Source organism: Xenia sp. Carnegie-2017, unplaced genomic scaffold, assembly GCF_021976095.1.
Source record: "Xenia sp. Carnegie-2017 unplaced genomic scaffold, XeniaSp_v1 HiC_scaffold_23, whole genome shotgun sequence".
Classification (NCBI taxonomy): domain Eukaryota; kingdom Metazoa; phylum Cnidaria; class Anthozoa; order Malacalcyonacea; family Xeniidae; genus Xenia; species Xenia sp. Carnegie-2017.
The window spans coordinates 13,044,674-13,061,467 of NW_025813486.1; the positions used below are offsets into that span (position 1 = coordinate 13,044,674).

Consider the following 16,794-nt stretch of genomic DNA (forward strand, 5'->3'; position numbering starts at 1 on the left):
TATGAAGAGTTATATTATGAAGAGTTGTTTTTCGAAAATTTGACGAATTTAAGTTAACTTATGGACAAAATTTTTAATGCCATCGGATAGGATACCAAGCATACGAGGTGAGAAACAGTTTTGTTGTAAAATACGTTCGTCAAATATAATTTTACGGGTTTTATAGTTTCTTGCCTTGAATTGTATGCGAGACAGTGGCGTGCGGTGACCGAATTTAATAGGCAAGCGCTGGGGGTGAGGTTCGCGGCATGCCGCGAAGCTATCTAGGGGTTCTGGGGGCATGCTCCCCCAGAAAATTTTTGGATTTTGAAGGCTACTGGAGCGCATTTCCCGCGATTTCTGGGAGTACTTTGTCGAAAAAATGTATCTGTCATGACTGAAACAGTATTGAAAAAATTTAAAAAATTCAAAAACTTTTATAGAGTATATATCACAATTACGGTTTAAAAGTATTACATGTGGTATTGTGATATAAAGTCGTTTTAAGTAAATGGCTACGCGTGCATTTCTATTGTAGTGAAGAAGTAACAGAACGAAATAGTCCAAAATCCTACAACATATTTACTTAAATGTAAATTCCATCCGCCTTTCCTTTGCGCAAAACTCCTTTATAACGTCCTCATAGAATCGTGGCTTCCCCTGCAAACTTACCAACATCTCCTTCTCGATTGAAATTGTAGCCAATGCAGAAAGTCGCTCTTGCCCTTGTGTACTGCGAAGATACGTTTTGATACGCTTGAGAGCCGAAAATGATCTTTCTGCAGAGGAGGACGTACTTGGCATAGTAAGAATGAGCTGACACAATCGGTACACCTCTGGAAAACAGGCTTTCAAGTCAAGTTCGATTATTTTTGATATCATATCAAAAACATGTTTCGATTTGAGCTCGGCAGATGCGTATACAACGATTAGTTCACTTTTTAGTGCTTGAAGATTAAAGAATGTTCCATTTGAATCTTGCAACGATTGCAGCTCTCGTTCGGGAAATTTCCGGCTGTACAATTCGTGCTTTGAATGATCCAACAAAGAAACGAATGCTCTGCTGTTAAGACTTTCGAATCTAGAGTCAATCTGCACGACAATGGTATCGACTACACAGAAAAGCATTTGACGGAAGGACGCCTTTACATCCTCTTCACTTTGCCCGCGTTTCAGTGCTACTTTGACGATACTTGACGTAAAATTCCAATAATCTACGAATTTTGTTCGTTGTTCTTGAATCTTATCTTTCGTCTCGCGAACTTTCGTGACACAGAAGACAATATCGAACTGCTTACTCTGAATGATATTATACAAAACATCCGTAAGACCAAATATTTCTGAAAATATTTTAAGGCAGAACACAAACTGGAAATCTGCAAGAACTTGTCGGTAGCCCCTCGCTTCGTTTAACGTCGTACCGTCAAACTCGTCATCATTTTCGATGATGTATTCGAAAACTTCGAGCAGCTTTGCTCTTGTCTCCAGTACAGCATGGATTAACCTGCTCTGATAGTGCCATCGAACAGCTGTTCCAGTGGGAATGCGTCTGCCGACAACTGTGTCCAACAGGTATGTTCTCTTGGACGAGGCGTGAAAAAAGGATGAAAGACCAGTGACGGTTTTAAAAAATATACGACACTCTTTAGTTGACGAGACAGCTTGAACAAGGACCAAATTTAATGCGTGTCCGCAACAGTGGACAAAAAGAGCATGTGGATAGTCTTCTCTTACTCGTGTTTGCAAACCGGACAGTTCTCCTAACATCACACTCGCACCGTCATACGTTTGGGCAATCAGTTTTTCGCCGCATCCGTACTCGTTCAGTGTTTTACCGACTTCTTGTTTCAGTCTAGCCGCAGTTCTATCCTCACTTACATCGGTAAATCCAAGAAAGCGCTCCACAGCTTTACCATCTGGGTTGACATAGTGAACTATAGTTGTTAGCTGCGATAAGGTCTTAACGTCGGAGGTTTCATCCAGGGAAATAGCGACAAATGGGCTCCTCATCACTTCATCTTTTATTGCTTTCAACATGACGTCCTTGACAGCAACAATCAAATAGTTCTGGATACGATTAGAAAGTCCAGAAAACACGGTTGCTGTATGAAGATGCTGTTCAAGCGTGGGGTCATATGCACTTAGCAGTTTTATCAATTCGACGTAATTGCCCCTGTTGGCAGACTCCTCCAGCTCCACCCGACCTCTGAAAGAAAGTTCCTGTTTGCTAAGAAAGCAAACAACATCAATGAAACGGCGAAGTACTTCTCTATTCTTGTGCACCATCAAGTTGTGAGCTGAGATGTGTTGACGGGCCTGTTCGTCTAGCTGCATGTCGATGCGTGTACGCCCAAAACTGGCATTCATTAGGCAACTGGACAAGTGTGTTTTCGTTTTCTCGTGTCTGTTGACGGCATTACACAGGTTGGCCAAATCATCGTATCCCTTCTTGCACCAGACTGTCTTGTCTGTTGAGTTGAACAAAAGACACGGACAGCAAAATAACTTATTCAATTTTGAGGAGCCAGCCAGCCATTTGTACTTGTCGTAATTTGACGTCTGAAAACTTCGAATAAAGACTTTACCACTTCGCTTGGATGTTGTATGTAGTCCTTGCAACTCAGGAGTGGGACGGCCACCTTCGACGATCTCTCGTTTCTCGGAAAAAAGGTCTCAATCCAAATGAGCGGGATAACAGTGTATCCACAATGCATTCAGTCATGTTGTACAGGTGTCGTGAAAATACCGAATGTAGAAGTAGAACATAAAAGGATGAAAATTCCTATGCTATATATTTTATAGGAATATCAATCACTTGCAGCTAAATCGAGAGATCGGAGCACAGACGCCATATTGAAATTTGTCACGTGAAACGTGAACTGAAAGATAAATATTAAATGTCACCATCGTTACGCGCGCGAATTGTTTTATCGTCTTGCCGCGAAATACGATTTTACCCACTTTAACTTTTTTGTAAAAAAACATCATCGTATGCGCATTGTCAACTTTCTTGTTCTCCTTCCATTGTATTGCTCTATAATAAAGCTAAATATCTTAACGTTTTAAGTTCTTTATTATTCGTGAAAAGCGGTATGTGGAATAACAATACGAAGATATTGCAAGTTTAATTGCTTCATCACACTAAGCATATGCACATACATTAACTGAATTGCAAACACTACTTTCGCTGCAGAGTATGTCAGAATACATGAAACTACTTGACAACTGCCGTATTGGCAATATTTTGGAAATAATTGGTAATAATTATATAAATATCAGTAGTGTTGTTATTATAGTATTTTAAATTTATAATAAGCTTCTAAACATAAACGTATTCTGACTTACCCCTGAACTTCCACTGCATTGCACTACTTGCAAATTTTATGCAGTTATTTAGGTTATTTATTTCAGACCTTTGCATTGCAATGGGGATGGGGGTGCAAGGCAACGTGAATATAGGCCCTGACATTACATAGGATTAAAGTCTTGCATTAAAAATTCATAATATTGAAAGGGGAAATTAGTTTTGTTAATTATATGTACATAATTTATTTGGAGGTTTTGTCTCTCAAAAAAGCTTCAAAAAAGATAGAGCCCGTACTGAGCAAGCTAACTAGAGGTCAGGCTTTTGAGTCTTTGTTGCCAAAGATTGAGAAATGGTTTACCAAAGGTGCAAATTGCAGCACAGATGATGATTCAGTTGTTGATCCTTGCTATGTAACATCTATGCCAAGTATGGACCAGTTGCAACAATGGAGAAAAATAGTTGAGGCATCAAGTACAAGCAAAGGAGCATGTATCAACACATCACAAAGAAGGTGAGATATCAATTGCATCACCAATCTGCAGAAATTTCACACCTTAAAAAGCATACAAGTAGAAGTTGAAGAGGAAATCAGGGGCGGATCTAGAGTATGTCAAATCCGTCGCGCGACTGATGTTTGAAATTCAAAAATTACCTATTCATATTAATTAAAAAATCATTAATTATTCTTATTTTCTTATCGCATTTACTTCGTGATAAAAATCCCGCATTATTTATTATTGAAAAGTAAAGACTAATCAATGAATATCTCGTTGGTAACCAGATCAGTTGAATTTTAATTGACCTGGAATAACCGACTGATAAGCGGGGTGGCTTGACTGGTTCGACGGATAAAGGAGTCTATGAACGTCAAAAACGCTTATTTTATTGATCAATAGCCAGATCAGTGGACAGTCTGGAATGGTCTCGACTGATAATAAGGGTGGCCGGACGTATAAGGGAGTCCAACTGCTATCTTACAATTGGTTCATTTGAATTTTTGCTTTATTGTGATTGGTTTGACGGATTTCGACTGATAGCCAACTGAACCAACATAGTCAAGCTCACTGTCTGAATTGAATGTTTGATCGTTTTATAGTAATTTTTATAAGCATGATAGAAACTAAACTACAATCAGATGGAATTTATGGAAATCTTTTACAAATTCATATATTGACATGAATGCTGCTGTCCAAAATGTGAATTTTTTCAAGAGGGTGGAAATTTATGGATTTATGGATTAATTTTAAATGCTTGGCAAAGACGATCTCGCGAGCGACATTTCAGTCATTGATGTTCAAAAGAATGCCCACATTGTTTTGAGTTTTATCAGCAGAAATTTACATCGAAAATCGTAAGTAAAGGACAAGTGAAGTGTATGCATGAATGTAATATATCAAAGTCAATTATGCGAGTGTGTGATGCGATTTATGTCAATATGGCGTATGGTAAGCAGATTGATGCTTCTGAAATTGTTGTTGACGAAGGACTTTTAGCTATGATTTCTTTAGTGCTTGGGGAATCGTGGCCGTTATACGGCAGCGAAATCCTACATTCCTGCAAATATATTTCAATGGACAAAAAATCTGTAGCCATAAGGCGCCATACTATTATTTACTTTATCATAAACAAATGTTTGGGGTTTTTCAGTTTATGATCATTGATCATTCAATCATTGGACAGTTATACTACATATTGTTTAAGATTTGAGAAAACTAACATTGATTACATGAGAAGCTGTTTACTATAACCTGTGATTTTGAGTCTTCTGATCCATGAAGCTTTTTATTTTGACAATTTGACTGGAATGGTATTAAACCTGAGTATTTCACATACATGGAATGTTGTGAAATACTCAGGTTTAATACCATTCGCAAGCTGGTAAACGACTGCGTCTACGGCGAATTAGCAACAGGCATAAAAGTGCTATTTCGTCTAGTTCTTCGGAATCAGAAAATGACACAGAATTTAACTCATTTGAGGAACCGCCATTTTTGTTTGATATGAGATTTATTGAGCATGCGCTGTGAGGAAAACACAAAAGCAATTTGCTTCAAGACGCCGCACACGGACAAATCGATAAAGCATTTCGCCACGCGTGGCAAAAAATATCAAACATGTTTGATATTTGCCAGTTCTGCCAGGAAAGGCAAAAGTCGTCGGAAACAGTACGCGCACACGAGAGCAACTTGCTCGCGCCACTTGACACGAATGACATTTTGCTAAGCACATAGCTCTCGTGTGCGCCGGGCTTTACAGGCAAACAGAAACGATCTCTTCAAGACCTGTCGTTTCTTCCACTATTTTCCGGAGATTTAGGTTAACTTGACCAACAATATAGTCGCATTGGTTCAATCCAGTGGATTGATGTCAACGACCAGAAGATTGAGAAATTTTGGATTGACGTCATTAATCATGTTGATGCTTATGGGGATCACGATTTTCAAGAGTTGGGAAGCCTTGCATCAGTTGAAAGAGCATTTGGCTTTGATAAAATCCAAACTAAGAAATTGAATGGGATAGTCGCTACTAGAGAATCTGATGCACGTGAAATTATATATGGCAACGCAAAAAATTTGCTGCAACAATTTCACTCCTTGGCCTCAAATGATACCTAGGTTTACTTCAGAAATGTATGAAAGTACAGAAGACGTAAACTATGCGATATACGGTATCAATGTGTAGTTTGGTTTAAATTAAATATTTTCAACAGACTTGGGCTAGTTTTTACTTGTTTTGATGCAAATTTGGGCTATTTCTTGCAAAATGTAATTGGGCTATTTATGGGCTACTTTTAATGGTAGCTTGGGCGGGTTTGCAGGCTACCCATCTAGCATCACTCGTTGGAATATATTGTCGTTTACTTGTTAATATGCGCGGTTCTGAAAGTGTTAGGTTTTGAATTGTAGTTTGTTTTATCTAAAACAATAAGATGCCTCGGTCCTTGATTCCAAACACTCCGATCGCTATAGATTACTGGACTAAAAAAGATTCACATAAGAGGATATTATTTCTATCGCACATGCACGCAGACCATATACAAGGTTTGAATTCGTCTTGGTCGGATCAAGTTATTTACTGCTCGAATATTACACGTACTCTCCTCATCAGCCATCATAACATAAATCCATCGCTTGTAGTTGCATTGCCCGTCGGTGAGAGTGTGATTCTACCTCTAGATGCTCTAGGTATGTGTATTAAAATTATGAGTACAACCAATTTGACATAACGAAGGCAGTGTTTTTTCTTTGATTTAAGTATCTTATATTTTGGCGGTTTAATTTTACAGTACCTAAAATACGCACGTACGTACACACATCACATAAATTAGCTGCTGGAAAAGGATTTGAAGCGCGAGCGAAAAGATCGATTTTACTTTGTTATGATGTGATGTGGAAAAACTAATTGAGAACTAAGGGATGAATGTTTATGTTCGTGTTCAGCCATATTTCTATTGTAATTAGAAATTTATTATTTTTACGGATTTATTGAAATAAGTTCTTTAACTGTAGGTAAACATGTGAGTAATCATTGACATGTCATTAATGAAAAGAATATGCTCAATTTTTATTGAACGATGATATTCAGATTAATTCAATTGCCATACATTATACATCTTTCTCTCAGTTTGTATTCTAGTTTATATTTGAAATTTATCAAACATTAAACATCACCCTTTCTGTACAAAAATATACAAGATCACTCCCCCCACACGTTCACACACTTGCATGCCTAAAGGCATGTACAACAGCATGAGAAGTGAGAACATGTACATATCTTGTACATAGTCTTTATACTTCAGTGAGCATTCCAGCTATTATATTCAAAATGAATGCCAACTCATTTATAGAGTTCAGTTATAGAGTTCTGTCTTCTTAGAAGGTATAGACAAATTGCTATTGACATGAATAATCATTTAACTATTGATGAAAAGTTATTACAGAATGTCATATATACAAAACAACAGCTTTGCACCATCCCTCTCCACTGTATGCAAAGGTTACATTTTTCCTTTCCTTTCATTGTGTTCCAAATGTGTGTGTTTTTGAATACTGTCTAAATGGAACTGGTACAAAATAACGAGTCTGCTCAATCAATGTATTTGAAATAAACTGTAGTCGCTGTTGCTGCTCATGGCTTGCTAAATCAGGAACTTCTTAGTGTTGTATAATTTTTTGATATTTTTCATTATAACAATTTTAGATAATGCAAATATTTGTAAAAGGACTACTAAAGGCTATTACCATAGTTAAATAAGTTAATACTACCTGAGGGCTAATGCATATAATGTTTCGATCAGGGAAATAAGTAAGTTCATTGATGAAGGTGGTCAATATAGTGTCTGTATCCTAGCAATAGCTGCTTAGCTTTAATTATGCTATTATAGCTAATATTTAAAATCCAATGAAGTTTTAAGCAGGAAGATTTGTTGCTGACAAATCACTTGCCGCATAAAAATATTAGTACTACTGCAAACTGTTGTGTTAATTCAAAATAACAATTTATTTCAATAACCAAAGATGTTTATGTGGAAGTAAGCAATACCTTGGTTCCCCCAAATATTGAGCGTTTTTGTCATTCAAAGATTGTAACTTGACATCATAATTGTTTTGTATAATCACGGGCACTCTTGCAGGTGGAACCAAGGGAGACATGACTCCCTCCAGCTTTCATTTTTGAGCGGGGCAGGTGCAGTATGGGTGCCGAATTTTGAAATTGGTTACGAAAAATTCAGTTATTGCTCCTAAGTTATAAATTAATATAACAAATTTCCGACTGTTTTGTCCAAACTCACGGCACTTGCTACCGCACACGATATTGTTTATTTAAAATATGATTCACAATAGTATCTCTTTAAATTTGTATAATGATTAGGCTAGACTGCAGTTTAGCGGACACCCGATCAAAGCGCTCGTATTGGGAGCGCAGGCTCGTTTTTGTTTGGATCATAGGGTTAGTGTTTGGGTCAGCGTCGAAGGTGTCCGCTAAACTGCAGTAGTCCCAATGATTAAATCTCACCACAATTTTTATTGTTGCCGAACAAGGAGCAGATTATTACAACATTTGGAAGCCTCACATCAGAAGTCAACATGGCTGTTGCATGAAATGTTCGTCGTTATTGCAAAACGATTATATTAATTTCAACTTTCACGCAACATTAAAAACACGCTATAGAAGAACACCTTTGATTAACATGTGCACAACTCGTGATATTTGTTGTCAAATTATTGTACGCTCGGTTGGCAATTCAAAAGTTCATTGTGCGTGCATTTTAACCAAAAAATATTTTAAGGAGATTGGTTTTAAATATAAATATATTTTGTAAATATACTGCACGAATAATTCTATTCTTCTGCAAAATTATTATAAATTAAAGATTTTAGCTAGTAAAGCCAAATCCTACTGATTAATTCTACCAAAATCAAATTTTGGTATGTTACAATGCCATCTTTTCACCAATACATTAATGTCAATCTTACCACATAAAGTCCATGAAATGGCTTGTTAACACGTTTCTCACATAATTATGTTCACTCTGGTTTCAGATCAAGAGAAATTGACGGTGACTTTAATCGACGCCAATCACTGTCCAGGAGCTGTAATGTTTCTATTCCAGGGGTACTTCGGGAACATCTTGTACACCGGGGATTTTCGTTATCACGAAAACATGTTGGACATGTACCCATTTACCAACAACTTCGTTATCAATAAATTATTTTTGGATAATACTTATTGCGATCCGAGATGCGAGTTTTTAAATAAATATGAGGCGAAAGACAAAATACTCAAAATCATCTATGAGCATTCGGATAGAGATGTTGTCATAGGTATGTTTTTGACGAATTACAGGTATCCTTGGCGCTATAAACTGGAGTGAAGTTTTTGATTTGATAACTTGTGCTCTTATATATGTAAACGGCATTTTCCTGTGGACATTCAGAAGTTTGGTTATTGGTGGGGAGGTGGGAGTGCAAGCATAACGAGTCAAATTATTTCTAGTTAGTATACGTTTAGTGTCCACCAGAACATTGATCCAGATGAATGTTGAACTATCTGCTTCGTGCGCCTGCTTGGTAAAACGTTTTGCTCCTTCCACATGTTTCTTGACATTGATTGCAATCTACTTACAAAGCCACGCAAAGGCAAAGGTCTATCGCTATTGAAGAATCATTGTTAACCACAATGAAATGCGCATCTATTGTTTGTTTATATTTGTATTAAACATGATAATTTATTCCATCACACGATGATCTTTCTCTTAGACCCTTCGTACAACTTCGACAATAGTTAAAATGTCTGACTCCAAATACCGATCATTTATGTGAGTAACAAGTTTTGGTCTTCCTCCTTCAACCGTTATGCTTACCATAGTTTTGAATAATTATGAGCCCACCCAAACAGATACGTTTATAAAAATAATTACTAGCAAGCATCTGAAAATACTTTTTTGAGCCAAAATCGACACAAATTTTTATACATCCACAAAAGATGTATAAAGTATCTAAGGATTACAAACTGATACAACGCTTGTCTACTTATTCTACCAAGAAAATGGCCGCGAAATCATTCGAGCGCGTGTTGCATTCTGGTTGACAATGATTCTTTAAAGAACATGTTATGTCTGTATTTCTTTTTTGATTGTTAGGTTTGGATTTTTTGGGTAAAGAAGACTTATTGTGCGAAATTGCGAGAGAACTAAACGTTCCTATACATGTCGACCATGCTCGTTATAAAACGAGTCAAATACTTGGATGCAGTGAATACTTTACCACGGAGAGAAAAGACACGTTTATTAGTGTGGAAAGAAGAAAAAGGTTTCTCTTACAACGATAAAACACAAAAATAAATACTTTGTACCTACCATCGGTATCTTAATTACTGGTTTGTACGCCGGAATGAAGGAAGAGCTCTCCAAAAATGGTATGTTTTACGTCGTCCCGTATTCTGACCACAGTTCTTTCTCAGAGTTGAAGAAATTTGTTTCAAGAATTCGACCGCAGTGTATCGTTCCTTGTGTCAACCGAATTGGTGAGCAAAATTTGTTTGTTGACTTTGCTAATTTTAACATGTTTGGACAGTACTGCTCAGAACTAACTTAAGTCTGCGTTTGCGTCACATTTGCGTTTCGAACGCGGCCGGTACGCGTTCTGAACGCGTTCGAAGAAAATTTGGAGACACGTTCTGAACGCCCTCCCGATTGTTAAAAAAACTCGGTATAACATGGAAATTTCCGAATTTGAACACTTGTATATTGAGTACAAGTGATGATTACCGATCAATGATCGGATGTGGCCAAGAACGCGTTTCGCTATGCGTTCCACCTTTAGCCGAACGCAATTGGAACGCATTTTGGAACGGGTTCGGAACGCGTTCCGAGCGCGTTTTCTGTAAAACTTACTTCTGAGAAGTATTGTATCTGAAGCGTTTTTACTCGAAGATTTGACGATTTGGGTGAATTTCGACTACTTCCTGCTGATATTCATTAAGCCCAGTGTTCGTGCGAAACTTAAATGTCCTTGAATCTCTTTCAATTGAAATTGAAAATTTTGAGGCCTTAAAAATGCTTGAATTTTGTAACATATGTTCGAAAGTACTTGAATTGAAATTTGTTCATCGAATTTTGATAAACATTTTATCGCACTATTTTCTTTTCAAAGTCGATTTCAATTACATCTTACAACTTTATTGCAATAAGATAAATCGTCTTCTAACAGTTGATGTGAGAACTTTAAAGAAACCTATCAACATGGCAGCTTTTAGGTCATACGTCTAAAAACACATCATTTGCTCTAGACTAAATGATGGGAAAAGTTCTTTTGTTTTAATTTTAATAACGTTTTTACTTTTTCTCTCTTTAGTTGTGCTTTTTCGTCCAAACGAATCCAATTTGTATGTAACACATCCAAAAAATGCAATTTCGTTGCCCATCTCATACGACTACATAATTTCTACGCGAATAGTTAAATAATTACTTTTTCAGAATTCGTTGCCTCCCAAGCGAAACAAGGAGACAATTGAAATAAATCTTCCTTTAAATTTTTCGATTTTTGCGCTTAGATGAACTCGAGTTGCAATTATTTTGTGTTATCTACACATACGCATACCTGAAAAATCAGCAACACGCAGGTGCAACGATCAGTTAAATTTTAATGCAAAGTGAGGGGGGGGGGGCTCCACATAGCTCTTCTGCCCCCTATTTCCGACGCCCCTGTTGTTTTATATACGAGAAAAATGGTTCGCCACATTCATTGAGTGTTAATCGATGCACATGAAACGTCTTGTTCTTTACATTTTTCAATTGCAGTGGAGAGCAAGAACTACGAGGATCATGACCGAATGGACATGAGCGTTTTCGAGTCTTACATAGATAATGAGACAAAGAAGCATGTCTTCGAGATCCCACCGACCGTCCAGGATTTCATGTTGAATGGTATTGACGTTCAGCAATTTAATATTAGAAAACGGAAGTCTGCGACTAGTTTTTTCAACGGTGTTGTGAAAAAACCCTGTGGCATAAATTTTCCTCCGCTGCTTGAAAACGTGAACAACGGCGACGAACGGATATCTGGTAAAGAAAAAGATATAAGGATTGAATTACGTGAGGGTATGCAGAAGTTTTATCTATAATATCTATTTCCATTCTTTAACGCAAATTTCATGTTCATAATGCCTTGTTTTTACCTGACACTTAAGCGGCCAAGCAAATACTGATGTCCTTTTCCAGCCAACAATTTCAAAAAATAAAGGAAAAAACGCACTCCTAAAAAATTCATCTTGTAAAACTCTAGATTCGAGCTATAAAAGCAAGAGACAGGATTCAAAGCAATATTTCGACTTTATTTCGAAGTCATTATCAAGCTAAGTGATTATTTACAGGCATGCGTGATCTTATCACTTATTACTACATCATAACAATTATTATCATCATATCTAGACAGTAACACCTCCTTTCATCGCCTTTCTTTTTTTTTCATTGCTTACGTCTTTTCCTTTTAACAACTATTTAAGATCACGCATGCTGTAAATGATCACTTAGCTTGTTAATGACTTTGAAATAAAGTCGAAATATTGCTTTGAATCTTGTCTTATGCTTTTATAACTCGAATCTTGGGTTTACAAGGTGATGTTTTTTGGAGTGTGTTTTTTCCTTTAAATGCTGATGTAGTTCACGGTTTCCAACAGAGCCTGATTTGGAAGATTAAGTTTGTTTCCATTAAATAGACAGTTAGCCGAGTGCGTATGATTCAGCTTTACATTGTTGAGTGTGCTGTTCAAATGCACTAAAACAATGTTGAGGTTCGCTTTTCTTGTATGTTTATAAATGTAGATCGTCCAGGTTAGTAAAGTTCTGAGAAGGACTGTTGATGTTGATGTGAGAAATAGCCAATGACTATCAATTTTCTACATTGCCGAGTCTTGTTGTTAGTTCATACATGTAAGCTCTGAACTTGATCTAGGTTGCGAAGCTTAGAGAGTTTGCAATCCAATTGTATGGGTGCTAGTGATAATTTTACCTTGGTCATGATCTTTGTGTAATGAGAAGAAAACGAATTTCTTTAATATCGATTAAACTTTATTTTTAGCCTCCATTATTATTTGCTAATTACTCGATCGACTATTCTCGTGATTGTACATTTGATAGATTTTACTTATTGTTCCTTAATGCCATTGATTTGTTGTACGTTTGTAGATACTGATTCTAACAAAACCGCTCTCGTTGACAAATGTACGAGTTCGAAAAGCGATTTGAAACAACGGCATGAATCTCTTTGTGTGCCAAACCAATTAATATCAACCCCGTTGAAGTGTATTGAATCAGTTGAATGTGGCGATAATTTAGGTTCTGACGATGTTGATGTTTCTACTACGCTTCCGACACAGTCTAACGATAATAATGTCGCTACGACGCTTCCTGGAATGGCAAAACTGAACGAATTCACTCCATTTGTGAAGAAAGAGAAAGATTTAGATAAAAGCACAAGAAAAATTAGTTGTGGTGGTGGTAATTGTGGAACAAATCAGAGGTGCTTACCAGCTCTTAAAGCACTAAATATTGAATATTTCAGCGATGGTGAAGAATCGTCTAACGAAAATCTTCAGACATCTAGTTCAAACACGACTGCTAATCAACCCCTTGAGAAAAGCGAGAATGGTTTTCAAAAAACAGGCGATTCTATATTACCTCAATCTAATGAAACTGCACATGAAAAACTACGATCAACATTGTCTGACAATTGCTCAAATATAAATACAACTGATCGTTTATCGGATGTTGATTCGATAAAAATCTCTTGTAATATAGAAATGAATAATTTTCAAAATGTGAACTCGTCTGTTATCGATCATGCCGAGATATCATTTCTTTTTCACAATTCATTGGGTTCACCCGCTTTAGAAAATATCAGGGCTGCCAACACGTCCGAAACATTATCGCATTACATAGAGCAGTGTAACCAAATGGTTAATGGTAAGCCGCTGACAAAATTCTGTTTAGTACCGTTCAGGTTGAAAGTCGCAGCCAATTCAAAATGTTACGAGGAATGCAGACAGCTTTTCCCTATTCAACGTTTATTTTTAAGTAAAAGCACCCTCGATGCGCAAACCCAGACTGAGACTGGTGTAAGTTCATCTGTTGCAATAGTAGCAGAAACCTGTTCTGACAAGAATTTAGGGCAGCAAGATAACAAAACAGAAGGCATAATCAACACATGTTCACATGCCGAGGATTTGGATGCACTTTCTGAGGAGTTTCTTGGAAAAATGCATTTACGAAATTCTAAAACGAACACCGATGTCGGTGCCAAAAGCTCTTTTCCTGTGAATAAGGCTACTTGTTCTAAAGAGTTAACTGATGAATCCAGTGTGCCAGATACCGAATGTACAATCGACAGAAGTGCGGAGGAATACTTATTAAACGAAGCCTTTAGTCAGGACCTTCGTGAATTAATAAAGCTTGCAGGACTTAGCAATAGCAAAATGTATTGCGGTTGCGAATCTGAGTCTGACCTTGTGCATTGCACAAAAGAAGAACGGAAAAATAATAGCATCGATTCATCTCTTTCGAAGTGTAATGTAAACCAACGTAATAAATCAAGTACCAGCGCGGAATCATCAAGTGTGCTGCAAAATGAGTTACGCTTGGTGCAAACAGAGCAAAACTCTTTAAAAACTGCGCATGGTGATCGGCTACAGACAAACAAAAGTGTTTCAATGAACAAACCTTTCCCAGAAGATCTAATTCAACAGTTGACCGAGCGTTTTAGGATGACTTTACGGAATGCGTCAAGGTCGTCAGCTCAAAAATCCCAAGTGACATATAAAGTGACTGGGAATTCTCAGTTTTCAGGCAAGGCCAGTATCTCCTCCGGGTCAAGTGATAAAATGCTTCCAGGTTTTTCCATGGAAAACGTTTTTACCAAGCAGAAGGAAGGAAAATTACATGTTGTATATCATGGTGACGTATCACGTGCTAAATCAGCTCTTGCCAAGTGGCAAAGTCAACGATGAAACTTTCTTGCGTCTGAATTCTCTGAAGCTTTCAATTTTTTTAGCAATTTCAGACAGTGTTATGACGACGGTGTTGACATAGCAGTTCACAAGTCTTTAATTCAAAAAATTTTTCTTAATTGAAAAACAGCATTTTACGCTAAACAGAAGGTGACGTCATTTATTTCAATAACCCTTGTAGTTCACTTATTGTATCGATTTCATTAGCCGAAGCCATTGTAATGTAAGTTATCACGATTTCCGAACGTATATTTCGAAAGCTAAAAATTCAAGTCACGCTTTTGAAAATGAGCCCGACTAGATGTTGTTAAACGTTTGAGTGTGCTCACAGCTACTCTCAACCAATCAGATAACAGATATTCCCACTATAGATTTTACTACTTGGTCGGGCTGAATTTTCAGAGCCTGACTAAACTGCGTAATGCCCAGTGAACTCTATGGTACGGTGGCCCACAAGTACAAGCACACTTACACATAACAGCATACGCGCACAAATTCGAGGATGCACACTTACACATAACAGCATACGCGCACAAATTCGAGAGTGGCCCACAAGTACAAGCACACTTACAACTAACAGCATACGCGCACAAATTCGAGGATGCACACTTACACATAACAGCATACGCGCACAAAAATTCGAATACTAACAAACGTAAGTTCAAAATTAAAAAGGAAAAGCCGGCAGTCTATTACTTGGCATTTCTTTCCGCTGCTAAACACTACTTTAATGACTTATGGAATATATCATTCGCAACTATTTTACTAAAAACTACACGTATGATACAATCCTACAGCTATTACAAAAATATCATGGAATTTGCATCTCCAGAAGTACTTTGCTGAATAAGCTTAAGCTTTATGGATTGCACCGACGTGGAAATACCGTTGATAAAGACCACGTAAGAAGATGCATTGTTCGAGAACTAGATGGAAGTGGTAAATTGTTGGGCTATAGAGCCATGTGGAGACGATTGCAGTCAAAATATGGCTTGCAAGTTCCTCGTTTGGTTGCTCAAACCACCCTTCAAGAAGTGGATCCAGAGGGATCGAAATGGAGACGGGCTAACCGTCTTCGTAGAAGAGCTTACATGAATCCGGGGCCAAATTATTGCTGGCATGCCGATGGTTACGACAAACTTAAACCGTATGGTTTCCATCATGCGTGTATAGATGGATTTAGCAGGAAAATACTGTGGTTAAATATAGTTCCTTCAAATAATGATCCCCGCGTAGTGGGCAGGCTATTTTACGACTGCATATCTAATATGCAACTCTGTCCTAAAATTCTTAGAACAGATAGGGGAACAGAAAATGGGATTATGGCATCAGCCCAGTGTTTCTTACGCCGAAATGGTACGGACACACATTCTGACGTCAATGCTCATCAATATGGATCATCACACAGCAATCAGCGAGTAGAAGCATGGTGGGCCATGTTACGTCGCTCGTGGGCCTCGTGGTGGATGAATTTTTTTAAGGATTTGATAGCTAAAGGGGTTTTAGACACAAGCAACGTACTTCAACTTGAATGTCTATGGTTTTGCTTTAGTCCTGTCTTAAAAAAAGGACTTGACCAAATCAAGGAATCGTGGAACAGTCACTATGTACGCAAATCCAGGTTTTACACTCATGCGGGGATCCCTGATCAGCTTTACCTTCTACCTGAAGCAGTTGGAGCTGAAGATTTTCAGAAACAATATGACGACGAAGATCTTATAGAGATTTACAATTCAGTTAATGTGTCGACAGAAAAGGTCTCTACATATCAAAAATACTTCTGGTATAGTGCTGGTGTGTTACGAATAGGACAGATCCAGACATGGAGAGAAGCTTTAATGGCATATGAAAGACTTCTAGAAGCAGCTTAAAGCAAATAGCAATGAACAAAACATATTTAACATTAATAACTCAAAACGATAACGTATATGGTAATCTTATAAAGAAATAAGATAATTTCATATTCAGGGAAGGTCCATAACCTCCATCTTCATATGACACCA

The 16,794-nt window shown here is 37.4% G+C and overlaps 3 protein-coding genes across 3 annotated transcripts; 2 read left to right on the top strand and 1 right to left on the bottom strand.

The window, feature by feature from the left end:
- Positions 1-561: 561 nt before the first annotated feature.
- LOC124449139 (zinc finger MYM-type protein 1-like) lies at positions 562-2,313 on the bottom strand. The gene has a single exon (XM_047000089.1). It carries the CDS (start codon positions 2,311-2,313, stop codon positions 562-564), a length of 1,752 nt encoding a protein of 583 aa, XP_046856045.1.
- A 3,835-nt stretch (positions 2,314-6,148) lies between these two features.
- LOC124449525 (5' exonuclease Apollo-like) lies at positions 6,149-10,181 on the top strand. The gene is made up of 3 exons (XM_047000468.1): positions 6,149-6,471; positions 8,830-9,111; positions 9,930-10,181. The coding sequence occupies exons 1-3, from the start codon at positions 6,216-6,218 to the stop codon at positions 10,115-10,117; spliced, it is 726 nt and encodes a 241-aa protein (XP_046856424.1). The 5' UTR covers positions 6,149-6,215; the 3' UTR covers positions 10,118-10,181.
- Positions 10,121-15,013, top strand: LOC124449524. The gene is made up of 3 exons (XM_047000467.1): positions 10,121-10,312; positions 11,589-11,888; positions 12,975-15,013. Exons 1-3 carry the CDS (start codon positions 10,180-10,182, stop codon positions 14,789-14,791), a joined length of 2,250 nt encoding a protein of 749 aa, XP_046856423.1. The 5' UTR covers positions 10,121-10,179; the 3' UTR covers positions 14,792-15,013.
- Positions 15,014-16,794: the final 1,781 nt, after the last annotated feature.

Excerpts from the sequence above, each read along its gene's own strand:
- LOC124449139 (XM_047000089.1), bottom strand. The coding sequence starts at position 2,313 with ATGCAGCTAGACGAACAGGCCCGTCAACACATCTCAGCTCACAACTTG.
- LOC124449525 (XM_047000468.1), top strand. The coding sequence starts at position 6,216 with ATGCCTCGGTCCTTGATTCCAAACACTCCGATCGCTATAGATTACTGG. Across the intron at positions 6,472-8,829 it reads TCTACCTCTAGATGCTCTAG|ATCAAGAGAAATTGACGGTG; the intron begins GTATGTGTATTA and ends CTCTGGTTTCAG. Across the intron at positions 9,112-9,929 it reads GGATAGAGATGTTGTCATAG|GTTTGGATTTTTTGGGTAAA; the intron begins GTATGTTTTTGA and ends TTTGATTGTTAG.
- LOC124449524 (XM_047000467.1), top strand. The coding sequence starts at position 10,180 with ATGAAGGAAGAGCTCTCCAAAAATGGTATGTTTTACGTCGTCCCGTAT. Across the intron at positions 10,313-11,588 it reads TCCTTGTGTCAACCGAATTG|TGGAGAGCAAGAACTACGAG; the intron begins GTGAGCAAAATT and ends TTTCAATTGCAG. Across the intron at positions 11,889-12,974 it reads AAGGATTGAATTACGTGAGG|ATACTGATTCTAACAAAACC; the intron begins GTATGCAGAAGT and ends GTACGTTTGTAG.